Raw genomic sequence first — 13,272 nt, forward strand, 5'->3', positions numbered from 1 at the left:
GAAAAATGTGTGTATATAAATTGTGTGTGTGTGTGTGTGTGTGTGTGTGTGTGTGTGTGTGTGTGTCTGTGTGTTCACTTGTGCAAATGCTCACACATTGCATGGGAAGTAGGGTTGGTGTAGGAAGTGCTGCTTTCTGGGGTGGGGATTATTAACCCCTGCTTTTGGCAAGGGCCTGTCTGTCAGTAGAAAAGAGAGGGAAACCTGTAGTTTTATAGCTTTTTTGTTCAGCTCAACTGGGGAAAATCCCAGTGGGTAGCAGATAAGGAAGCTTTTGATTTCATTGCTTTTGGCAGGGAAGGCTTTCATATTTCTCTGTTCCTTTCTTAAATTTGCTTGATTTGCAACAGAATAATTTCCCTGCTGGAAGCCCTGAGCGGCTTCAGGACTTGAAGTCAACAGTGGATTTGCTGACCAGCATTACTTTCTTCAGAATGAAGGTAAAAGATGAACTGGGTGGGATGGTGATGGGCTGGGGATCTGGCCACAAGAACATGGAGAATAAGAATCACTGGGTATAATCTGAAGCTATAGTATTCGTCACCTCTAAGCCCACATTTCCATACACCTTTCCCTGAGTTACATCTGAGAAGACCATGGATCAACAGAGATGGGATGGGCAGTTCTCCCAATCAGCTATCCTAGCAATTTCATCCTTGGGCAAGGTCCGGGGACTCTTTGAGGGATGATGGGATCTGGAATAGTTTGAGGGGAGTTCTAGGAGGAGATCCTGCACAGGTGAGCAGGACCATGGACCCATATTTCTTTTATTAATTGGCAGGTGCAAGAACTGCAGAGTCCTCCAAGAGCCAGCCAGGTGGTAAAAGATTGTGTGAAGGCCTGTTTGAACTCCACATATGAGTATATCTTCAACAACTGCCATGACTTGTATAGTCACCAGTACCAGCTGGTAAGAGGTTCAGGATCAGGTGGGACCAGTTGGCAGTGGCTCTTAGATCCTTGCTTTTCCTATACCATGGTTATGATGGAAAGTTGGTCAGGACAAAGTCCTTGATGTTCTTGAGGTTGAATAAAGTGTAGAGTAAGGGCCTTCTAGACCATATGAGACATTTGTGGATTGATAGGGACCATTGGACAAGATGTGACATAACTGAGTTGAACAGAAGTGGCAACGGTTAAGTTTTAGTTTGGTACTAAAGTAAGTGACCAAAATTTGAGCAATTTTAGGGGGTGAGTAGGTGAATTCTCAGTCCATCTCAGAATCTTTTTTGCTCCTCCAAGCTTAATTTGTTCGAGACTGACTTCTTCTGAGATCCATAACTATCTCTCTGAATTACAGGCTGGTGGAAGTTTTTTACCTCTGACCACTTCTCCCTGCACTGCATGGTCTTCTGAGATATATTCATCAGCTGACTGTCAAATGCCAACTCTATTCTTCTGTGAGGCTGAGCTGTTTTACCTGTTTTATACTGACATCCTAACCTAGTACCTGGTGACTGCGTACATTTTTCTAGATCCTTTCAATAGTATCTTTTTTTCCTCATTTCACAGCCAGGGCTTCTTTTTGGGTCTAGTTACTCAATTACAGCTTCTGTCTTTAATAACTCTGCAGACCACACATTTGCAAAACAGATTCCCTTTAGTCCAATAAGTATGTATTGAATAAGCCAGGTCTGAGGAAAGCATAGTGCTCCTTCAATTAGTTCTCAGTTCATAAGCATATATATAATTCTAATCAAAGAAGTCTGTTAGAAGTGCCTTGAAAAAGGAATGAAATTGCAGGATTCGAAGAAGGAAGAATTCACTCTTGATCAGGTACTGGGTACTACATAGAATAAGGGCATTTGACATAGACCTTAAGAGGCAGTAGGATTTGGACAACAAATGATGGGAGGACAGCCTAAATCTCTTGGACGTTTACCCGTTGGTGAATACATCCAATTTGTAATTTTCCTAGGAGCACCTCGGGCAAGACTAAAATCTTGTTCACACTGCCTCCTCCCATTCCTAAGGGTACTTTTTGTGCCAACTCTATCTTTAAGGCTTCCTTCTTTTAAGGTTTGTAAAACCTCCCATTGGTTCTGAAGTTCATGGGAGGTTTTCCTGGGGCCGTTGTTCAACTTGCCACACTCTGTCATCCATCTATGGGTTCACCTTGGTTGGGGAAGACACTGTTCTCAGCTTTGATTTTTCAACTATGCAGGGGTCTATCTGAATATTTAGTCCCTATTCCCTAACATGAGATGTACCTGGACTTTGAAAGAGAGCGGGGTGCCTGAGTGGCTCAGTCAGTTGGGCATCAGACTTCGGCTCAGGTCATGATCTCATGGTTTGTGAGTTCGAGCCCCACATCGGGCTCTGTGCTGACAGCTCAGAGCCTGGAGCCTGCTTCGAATTCTGTGTCTCCTTCTCTCTCTGCTCCTCCCCTGCTCATGCTCTCTCTCCCTCTCAAAAATAAAGGCTAAAATAAATAAATAAATACTTTTTTTTTTGAAAGAGAGCTTATAAACCATTCAGGCACTTTATTTAGCCTTTGAGTTTTGCTGTTTTTTTTTTTTTACTTTTTTTCATTATCATTTTCTCATTATTCATTATTTACACTGAAGTAAACCATTGGTATCTTTTTTTATTTCCTTCTATTCACCTTCAGTCATTGGTTCATTCATCCATCTATTCCCTTAACAAACTGAACATGTAGTGATTTAAAGTTGATTAAGACACATCTCTGTTTTTGGCAAGCTCATTGTTTGGTGAAGGTGGGGGAGGGTGCAAATTACTGGATATATTGGGTTTTTAAAATTTATTATTACTGCATTTCATTGTAGTTGTAGTTGCCTATTACATCTATACCAAAGTTCATAGAGGGTGTTCTGGGAATCCAGAAGAGAGGCATCTAATCAGACCAGGGGTATCAAGGAAAACCTTTCAGAAAAGGTAAAGCTCAACCTGAATTTTGAGGGATGAGTAGGAGTTGGCTAATGAAAGGGGTTGGGGAAGAGAAGGATACCATATAGAGGTAATAGAATGTTTAGAGACACAGAATTGTGAATGAGTGTGTTAATTTGAAGAAATATAAGCAATTTAATTAGGGTAGTTACAGTGTCAGGCTTTGGAGTTCAACTCTCTGGGATCAGATCTTGGTTCTACTGTTTATAGCCACGTGACCTTGGGCAAGTCATATAACGTCACTGCTTTCAGTCTCCTCTTCTGTAAAATGAAGGTGATAATTTCTACCCAGTGGAGTTGTTATGAGGATTAAATGAGACAATGCATGTAGAGTTCTTAGCAGGGTGTCTTGCACCTAATAACCACTAAATAAGTGGTGGTAGTGGGGTGGTGATGGCTGCAAGGGATTGGTGAGGTGTGGGGTTGAGAGAGAGGTCATGAGAGAGAGGTCATATTCTGAAGGCCTTTTGTGTCAAACTGTGGAATTGAAATTTATTGAAGGCCTTGACTGAAGGTCATTGAAGGGCAGAGGAGTCACACAAAGAGATTCTCCTTGCAGGAAGATCACTAACAGCTGCATGGAAGAAGGACTAGTTAGGAGATGTTTGAATGATACCGATAGGGTAGTGGCAGAAAGAGTTCAAGGAAGAGATATATTTAAGTGATATTAAGCAGGCAGAATCCACATATTCTGTGAGTTCTGTCCTGGTTTCTATTAACTTCCTGATAATGCACCCTTATTAAGGATTGTGGAGACTGTGATGACATATGGCATCCCACATAAAAGTCCTATCCCTGTTCTTTTGGGTGGTTTCAACTTTGCTTTTGTCCCAGTGGAAGATAAATGTCCATTCCAGCCTCTGTGTGGTGACCCCTACTTGTCCTGTCTGTGGTCTGAATGTAGAGTTGCTTCTCCTTTCCTGAAATTCACCATTGTATTTCTTTACTTCTTCCCAATCCAGTCCTTTTTTGTCCCCCAGCTTTACTGGGATATAATTGACGTATAACATTGTGTAGGTTAAGATGTGCAATGTGATGATTTGATACAAGTGTATATCATGAAATGTTTAACTCAGGCCTTCACCTCACATAATTGTCATTTTTTTTGTTGTGGTTATGGTAAGAACATTAAAGCTCTACTCTTCATAGCATCTTTCCATGTAGTACAGTATTGTTAGCTGTAGTCAACCATGCTGTATGTACCTTAAATCGCCAGAACTTACTCATCTTAACTAAAAGTTTGTGTCCATTGACCACCATCTCCCCATTTCTGCTACCCCTCATCTCCTGCCAAACACTATTCTAACTCTGTTTCTATGGGTTGGATGTTTTTAGATTTTACATATAAGTGAGGTTATATAGTATTTGTCTTTCTCTGTCTGACTTATTTAGCATAATGTCCTCAAGATCCATCATGTTGTTGCAAATGACAGGATTTACTTTTTTTCTAAATTTTTTAAATGTTTATTTCTGAGAGAGATCGTGCAAGCAGGGGAAGGGTAGAGAAAGAAGGGGACAGAGGATCCGAAGTGGGCTCCGCGCTGACAGCAGAAAGGCCAATGTGGAGCTTGAACTCATGAGCTGTGAGATCATGACCTGAGCTGAAGTCAGATGCTGAACTGACTGAGCCACCCAGGTGCTCCTGGGATTTCCTTTTTTATGGCGGAGTAATAATCCATTATAGTTACATACCACATTTTTTTAACTTTTAAAAAAATTTATTTATTTTGAGAGAGAGAGACAGCCCGAGGATGGAAGGGGCAGAGAGAGAGGGAGACAGAAATCCCAAGCAGAGACTCAATGTGGGGCTCAAATTCACAAAACTGTGGGAAAATGACAGCCAAAACCAAGAATTGGACACTTAACTGACTGAGCCACCCAGGCACCCCGCACATTTTCTTTATTCATCCGCTGATGGACACTTAGTTTGTTTCCATGTCTTGGCTATTGTGAATGATGCTACAATAAACATGGAGGTACAGATATCTCTTTGAGATAGTCATTTCATTTCCTTTGAATATATACATAGAAGTGGGATTGCTGGATCATAGAGTAGTTTTCTTTTTTCTTTTTTGAGGAACCTCCAAACGGTTTTCCATAGTGCCTATACCAGTTTACATTCCTGCCAACAGTACACCAGGATTCCCTTTTCTCCATATCTTGGCCAGCATTTGTTATCTCTTTTTGGTGATATTCATTGTAACAGGTATGAGGTGACATCTCTTTGTAGTTTTTATTTGCATTTCCGAGGTGTTTAGTGATATTGAATACTTCTTCTACTTGCTGGGCATTTGTATGTCTTCTTTGGAGAAGTGCCTATTCAAGTCTTCTACCTATTTTTAATCAGATTGCTTTTTTGCTATTGATGAATTATATGAATTCTTCATATTTTGGGTATTAATTCTATATCAGATATATGGTTTACAAATATTTTCTCTCGTTCTATAGGTTGCCGTTGCATTTTGTTTCTTTTGCTCTACAGAACATTTCAGTTTGATGTAGTCCCATTTGTTGATTTTTTAAAAATATATATATTTTATTTATATTTTTTAAAGTTTGTGTATTTTGAGAAAGAGAGCAAGTGGGGGGAGGGGCACAGAGAGAGAGGGGCAGAGAGAATCCCAAGCAGCCTCTGTGCTGGCAGCCAGTCCTTCCACTGGTTCCTGGGTCCCTTTTCTCATGAATCTTGAGATCATGATCTAAGCCAAAATCAAGATCAGATGCTTAACTGACTGAGCCACCTAGGCACCCCTCCAGTTGTTGATTTTTGCTTTTGATGTTTGTACTTTTGGTGTCATACCCAAAAATTCATTGCCAAGACCATTGTCAAGGAACTTTTTCCTTATGTTTTTTCTGGGAGTTTTATGGTTTCAAGTCTTATATTTAAGTCCTTAATCCATTTTGAGTTAACTCTTGTTGAGTGGTAGAAGATAGGGGTCCAGGGGCGCCTGGGTGGCGCAGTCGGTTAAGCATCCGACTTCAGCCAGGTCACGATCTCGCGGTCCGTGAGTTCGAGCCCCGCGTCAGGCTCTGGGCTGATGGCTCGGAGCCTGGAGCCTGTTTCCGGTTCTGTGTCTCTCTCTCTCTCTCTGCCCCTCCCCCGTTCATGCTCTGTCTCTCTCTGTCCCAAAAATAAATAAAAACGTTGAAAAAAAATTTAAAAAAAAAAAAAAAAAAAAAAGAAGATAGGGGTCCAGTTTCATTCTTTTGCATGTGAATATCCATTTATCCTAACAGCATTTATTGAAGAGAGTATCTTATCCCCATTGAGTATTCTTGGTTCCCCAAGACCTTTTCTTATACTGCTAGGAGAAGAGCTTCCTAGATACAGTTCTTCCTCCTAATAGCATTCATGAGGTTAAGGGAAATCCTTAACCCCCTGAAGGTTAGACCCACTTTCATGCTAGGTCTGTTCAGTAGCTCCTGCAGAACTTAAAGGAGCTTCTCAGAGCTTGTAATGTATACGTGCGTGTGATGATGTAGGGAAGGTGTCAGAGGAGACTGCCAAAGGGGGTCACGTTGAACTAGACCTACTTAGTAAGGCTGGAGGGGCAACTTACTTTGGCCAAAGAGTCACCATACTCATAGCTACTGAGAGAATGAAGAATGGGGACAGGCATCCTTATGTCCTTTAGACTGACCAAGCTTATCACATCAGTGCCCTGGAGCTGGAGAAGTTCTCTGGGATGGACTCTTTGTGTATAAGGACCTCCCAACAGTCACCCCTCTGACAGAACATGGGCAGTCTTGTGGAAGACAGGCTTAGAAGAGGAAGGGTACCTGATTCTAGAAGAGGGGTGTGGGGAGGGAAGAGAAAGAGGAAGATTGGAGACATTCTGCACATTCTACTCTGATTCTCACCATCTCCCCTGCAACAAGAAACAGGAGCTACCTCCAGAGGAACAAGGACCCAGCATTCGGAACCTGGATTTTTGGCCCAAACTCATCACACTCATTGTGTCAATCATAGAGGAAGATAAGAATTCCTACACACTCGTTCTGAACCAGTGCGTATCAACCCACTTGGCCCTGTGTGGTTGGTGGTTGGCTTGTCCATCTGTCTAACAGCCTCTTTCTTTCCTATCTCTGTGTGTTTGCAGTGCCACCTCTTCCTCCTGTACATCCGTCTGTCCCTCTGTCCCTTGTATCTGTCTGAGTAACTGTTTCTGGAGACAGGTGTGGAAACATAATGGGGGGCCCTGCCCAGACTGAGCCAGCCTTCCTGGAGTGAGAGGCCCCTGGGAATGGCTGCCATAGGAGTCCCAGGGGATCCAGAGACCATGTGTGTATGTGTCTGTCCACTGTGAATAAAGTGGGGTTTCTACGTCCACCCCCTCGCACTTTCTCCTCCATCTTCTTTAGCCTGGGCCTGCCTTCTAGACTCAACACTTCTCTGGGTCTCAAATCCCTGCCTTCTGGGCGTCCTCTCCCCTGGGCCCACCTTGCTTGAGGGAATTCTCTGCCCCCACTTGTCCTTCCACTGGCTCCTGGGTCCCTTTTCTCCAGATTGAACCCAGCCCTGTTTCCTAGGCATCTCCTCTCTTCAGTCTGACCTCCAAGAGATTAGGCATGTTAGCTTTGGAATCAGTCAAATCAAATAGCTCTTGCTTTGTTCTCTGACTGTGGCTTCTTCCATCATCCAGGTTTCCTCAGGAGTTGAATGTGGGAAAAGTCAGCGCAGAAGTGATGTGGCAGCTCTTTGCCCAAGACATGAAATATGCACTGGAGGGTAAGGGTGTGCCCAAAGCAGTGGTCTGTAGGCTCCTTGCCCAACCACCTTGTTTACTGTCCCTTTCTTCTCCCAGACAACTATAAGTTCTGGGTGAATGGTACAGAGAAATTAGAGGGATTCTAGGCATAGGCCTCAGGAGTCCTTGGGGAGGCAAAGGTTCAGCCAAGGTAATAATGGAAATGGCTGTGTGGATGTGGACTCCCCCTTCCAATGGAAATGGCTGTGTGGATGTGGACTCCCCCTTCCAGCTTTAGAACATGTGCCTGTTTAAGACGTTCCCCAGCCCAGAGAGCATCTCTTCCCACGCTGGATACTCAAGTGGCCCACTCCTTGGGGTATGAATGGTCGTATGAAGTTTATCTTTACAGTTTTAAAGAATCACAGAACCTTAAATACACAGATAGGATTATTTTCTCTTACCGGAGGCTGCCTAGCCTGGCTTTCCTTAAAAGCTATTTTGGATTGGCGTGACAGAGCCAAAAAGATGATACTTCCCTCGCTTCTCCTATAAAGTAGTGTGATGGACAATTATTATTGATCTTGTTCATTCAGCTTATTTCTTACTTTGGTCCACAAACATATCACTGTCTGCTTGTGTCCAGCCTTCCCATTTGTACCCTTTGGTGTTCACTTATTAAGCTGCCTTTCCCATCTGTTTATATATGTTAGTCTGTATCCTCAGTCTGTGTGAATTGACTTAGAAAAAAAGGGGAGCAGCCTGGCAGCAAGGACAAAGCAGAGTCTGGATCTGTTATTCTGGTGGCGTGGCCAGTGTGGGTAACCCTCAGACTTAAACTTTTGAGGTTTAAAAGCAGTAAGTTTTGAGGTTGAAAGAAACCTTGAAGATCAGTGTTTAAGTTTGAGACAGCCACAGTCTGTACATGCACATTCTGGAATTCTGCCCCAGAGCAATGGCTGCCTCTTGCCCACATTGGGTCAAGTCTGGGGTGGTAGCCCAGGCCTTAGCCTTTCATGTCAGTGAGGAAGTCACTTGTCCCTCTCTAGGCAGCACTTAGCAAGCCTGATGGGGGTGAGTATAGTCCCAGTTCTTAAAGAATCCAGCTCTGGTGGGTTTTGAGGGGAAAAAAAGAAATACCTGTGAAAAGCGAGTCAGGTTCACAAAGATAGTATGAGGTAGGACAGAGGTTTTCAAACAAAGGTATCTTAGGAGCTAAGTGAAAAGGGAAAACTGGGGCAGGGGGAGAAGGGTGCTGGGCTCCAGGCTTTTTACCCGGTGCTAGTTAAGTCAATTCTGCTTTTTATCAATCTTATATGAGATTCTAGGTAAGACTTCTTTTTAAAGGGGAGTTCTGCTAATGTTTGCAACAAACACAAAAGAATTGAAAACTGCTCTAAAAGAAAGAAAGTTGACCTGGTTTCAAATCTCAATTTCACCACCTAATCAGCAGTGTGTTCTTAGACCAGTTTTTATGAGCTCACATTTTCTCATCCATAAAATGGGAGTGATAATAGCATCTATTTCACTGAGCTGATAAAGAAACTGAGACATATTAATATACTTAGCATACTGCATGGCATTTACTCAGCACTGAATAAATCTTGTTAAGGACAGTAAGAAACCATTATAGGCTCATGAGCAGAGATGCAGTGTAAGCAAAGTAGTATTTTTATAAGATTTCACCTTAGTGGAAAATGGGGGCAGGTGGAACAAGGAGAGACGAGAAGCAGGGACTGCAGATAATATTGTAATAATTTAGGGCTGAGCGGATGGGGCTGAGGTTAGAGCAGAGAATTGAAGAGGGAAGAATGCGTTTTGATAGCTCCTGGAAGGAGGTTGTAATAGGACTTCATAATTGTCAGAATGTGGAGGGCAAGAGAAGGGTAGGAGTTTGGAGACCTGGATGATAAAAGGATAGTGTTAACTCTGACTGTGAAAATGCTACCATTCACCCATTTTTAAAAATTTTATTAGAGAGGGTGCGTGCACACATGCACCTGAGTGGAGGAGGTGCAGAAAGAGCGGGAGAGAGAGAATCTCAAGAGCGAGAATTCCCAACTCAGGGCTTGATTCCACAAACCATGAGATCATGACCTGACCCGAAATTAACAGTCGGATGCTTAACCAACTGAGCCACCCAGGCGCCCTTCCACCCTTATACATTTACATTATACATGCAAATGTATAATTTACATACATAAAATAAAAAACCCTTTAAGAGCATAATTTGATTAGTTTTGACAAATAAACACACCTGTATAACCACTACCCCAATTAAAATATAGAACAGAAAGTTTCTTCTTGCCCCTTTGCAATAGATCCCCAGCCCATTAACCAAATGCTTGTTGAGTATTTTCTTTGTGCTAGGCACTGTGCTAATTGTTGGAACCCCAAAGAGATGAATGAGGCATAAGCCCAGCCCTTTGAGAAGCTCACATACTATTCTAGACAACAGACATAAAAATTGGCAGTTATGGTTTAAAGTTCTAAGAGCCACGAAGGGAATAAGCATAGGGTGCTGAGAGGAGAGCAGTGTAATCCACACCCAGGAAGACTTCTAGGAGAACCTGAGAAAAGGATCTAGGAAGGCTTCCTGGAGGAGGTGATACACAAACTGAAACCTGAAGGATGGTAGGACTTAGCCAGTGGGGAGGGGAGGTAGTAGTGATGGGAAAGGGAGACACAGAACATTTTAGGAAGAGGATACAGTATGTTCAGAGATGTGTGGTCTAGAAAGCTGTCATGTTCGGGAAACTGAAAGGAGTAGTTCGGTGTGACTAGCACGTTAGAGTGTAGGGGAAGAGATAAATAGGACATCAAGATAGAAAAGTAGGACAGAGCCAGGTCATAAGGAGGTGGTAAGCCATGTTTAAGCTTTTGGACTTATCCTAAGGCAGTTTGGAGCCAGTGAATAGCAATCCTTTGTTAAGGGTTTCACATGATCAGGTTTATAAGGTAGAAAGGCCACTCACGCTGGCTGTTGTATGGAAAATGGGTTGGAGGAGGGGCGCCTGGGGGACTTAGTCGGTTGAGGTTGAGTCTCTGACTTGGGCTCAGGTCATGATCTCGCCCTTTGTGGGTTTGAGCCCTGCTTGGGGCTCTGTGCTGACAGCTCAGAGCCCGGAGCCTGTTTTGTATTCTGTGTCTCCTTCTCCTGCTCACACTCCCTCTCTCTCTCAAAAATAAATAAACAACTAAAAAGTTTAAAATTTGTTAAATTTAAATAAACATTAAAAATTTTTTAAAAAGAAAAGAAAGAAATTATATTGGAGGAGGAAGGACCAAGTTGGAGACTATTGTAGTAATCCAGGTCAGAAATGGTGGTAACAAGACCTAGGCAAGTGACTGTGTAAAAGAAATGGTTAGATTCCAGAGAAATTTTGGAGGTAAAATCAGCAGGGACTGGTGATTTAACTGGATGTGAATCAAGAGGAGGAAGGAAGACTTGAGGATGAAGCTCAGCATTGAACAAGAGGCTATGATTAGTATGTATACTCTGTTAAAGTTCAGCCAGAGATTTTAGATGCTGAAAGATGGGGGCTAGAGTTAAATCCTGGCAAAGTGAGATGTTCCATCAAAGCCTTATGCAGACATTATCAGAACCAAAGAGAGATTTGGGGGAGATACCAGCAAGCTGGATAAGTGAAATCATGAGGTTGAAAGAACTCTTCAAAGATGAAAGATGAATGAATGGAGAGAGGAATGTGGAAATCAGGGGCAGGAGAAGGTTTAGAGACTTGATTGTCCATTTTGAAAGATTAACCACCCCCATACTTCTACCTCCCAGCAACAACCTCCAGCAACTTTATTGGAGCAGGACTCCGTGGGACTTGTTAGAATAAAGCGCAACCAGCATTTTACCAGTCATCCTGTTTTCATACCACAGAAGTTAATATAAAAATTGGGATTTGGGACCAGAGTACAGATAATGGGTTGACACAGAAAGTGGTAGTTAAATAAATATAGTACCTTGGTCTCTATAAGAAAGCAGTTCGGGAGGTTTGGAGTGATGGAGCAGCTCTGCCTCCACTTCTAGTGGGTTACTGAACATAAAGGAAGCAGAGCCCTCTTCCTGGTGCCTTTTGATGTTTCCAGGTTCATGGACTGGTTTAAGGACAGCAGAGTGTGGGTGGAAAGCAAAGGGACAAGCCCTGAGAAGTCTCTCTGATGTCCTGGAGGTGGTGCTACCTGCTGTACCAGGAGATGAAATTTCCTGGGACTGGGGGCCTTTTGAGACTGAATCCCAGCTTCCCATTTCTTCCTTGAGTGTGTGTTGTACTAATTCACAAGCGCCAACTGCCCCAGACTGGATTTCTGCCTTGACATGGAAGAGCATCACCCATAGCAACTCAAAGTTGAGCAGTAGAGTTCACAAGGACCCTGAGCCCTTTTTTTCTCTATTGCTCAGTACTCTTACCCAGTTGCCTGTTTTTACCATTATGTTATATATAAGGCTTTTATTATTCAGATTAATGCTTTATCTATAAAGGGGGTGGATGAAGAGAACCTGTGGTTGTTGCCGGTGCTCCAGACATTCTGGGCAAGCTATGGGAGATGTTTGTCCTGGATTTTCCAGAATACTCTGGAGATCCAGCTAGATGACCTTAAAAGTCCATAATAAGCATCCCATTTTCTGCATCATGATAGCCCTTTCATCTGGTTGTGTTTCCACGGTTTCCAAACTGACTCTTCTTATTTGCATACTTCTTTGAGAGTTCATTTTCTCAGTCTCTCAGCTGTGCTCCGGGGCCCTTCAGTTTACTTCAAGATGCTGTTATACTCTGGCTGTTCAGCTGCTCTTTCTATCAAAGTGGGCCCAATTTGGTTTTCCCTGTCTCTGTGTAGTTGTCAATGACCCATTCATACCATGTATAGCTATTCATCTCTGCATCTAAGCCCATCTGAGGGAATGGCCCAGCTATTAGGATCAGTGAAGTCCTAGGGAACCTCCATCCTGCTCTAGTCCTGGGCAGTCTCCTCACTAATCAACATTAGCACCCTCTGGCCTTCTTTACCAGGGGCCATTGACTCCAGTTGACACTTCCAAAAGCTAAAGCAGCTAGAAGACTGTAGGCCTTATCTGGGAGTCTGGCTTAGTCTCTAAAGGAAGATTTAGGCCAGGCTCTTGGAGAGCAGAGTACTGGTTGGGGGAAATGGTTGTAAGGAAGTGATTGGGAGTCACCCTTGTTCTAAGACATCTGATAGAGCGGCCCGACCGGATCTGCTGCTTTGGGAAAGTTCAGGAACCATGGCTCCTACTGCTGGGACCTGACCCCAGCCTCCTTCCCCACCACTAGAGCATGAGAAAGACCGGCTGTGTAAGAGTGCTGACTACATGAACCTACACTTCAAGGTGAAGTGGCTCCACAATGAATACGTGCGAGATCTGCCTGCCCTCCAGGGGCAGGTGCCTGAGTACCCAGTGTGAGTCATCATGCGGGCACTACAGAGGGAAGGGAAGGGGGCCCCTCCATTTTAGGGGTGGGCAGGACTATTGTCTTCAATTCAGTTCAGTAAGCCAGTCTTAAGACTGCCAGTTCTGGGCTCTGTTGTAGAAAGAGAAAAGCATCAAACCATGCCCTACTTTCCAGAAGACCCGAGTCTGGGGTAGCTGTTAGGCACATAGCATTTGCCAACCACTTGCTCCAACCCCCAATTCTCCTGCCTGGCTGCA

General features: G+C 43.4%; 1 protein-coding gene across 2 annotated transcripts in view; it reads left to right on the forward strand.

Annotated features, from left to right (window-relative positions):
- The window catches only part of UNC13B (unc-13 homolog B), a 263,053-nt gene that overhangs the window by 241,223 nt on the left and 8,558 nt on the right, over positions 1-13,272 (forward strand). For both annotated transcript variants that reach the window (XM_047065931.1, XM_047065922.1), the window contains 5 exons: positions 351-440; positions 782-910; positions 6,787-6,914; positions 7,551-7,636; positions 12,896-13,022. In XM_047065931.1, the coding sequence (XP_046921887.1) occupies positions 351-440; positions 782-910; positions 6,787-6,914; positions 7,551-7,636; positions 12,896-13,022 (560 nt within the window). The remainder of the gene's footprint in view (positions 1-350; positions 441-781; positions 911-6,786; positions 6,915-7,550; positions 7,637-12,895; positions 13,023-13,272) is intronic.

The sequence above is a fragment of the Lynx rufus genome, unplaced genomic scaffold (genome assembly GCF_022079265.1).
Source record: "Lynx rufus isolate CCGP_SWC_20201006 ecotype Redwood Valley unplaced genomic scaffold, mLynRuf1.p SCAF_10, whole genome shotgun sequence".
Classification (NCBI taxonomy): domain Eukaryota; kingdom Metazoa; phylum Chordata; class Mammalia; order Carnivora; family Felidae; genus Lynx; species Lynx rufus.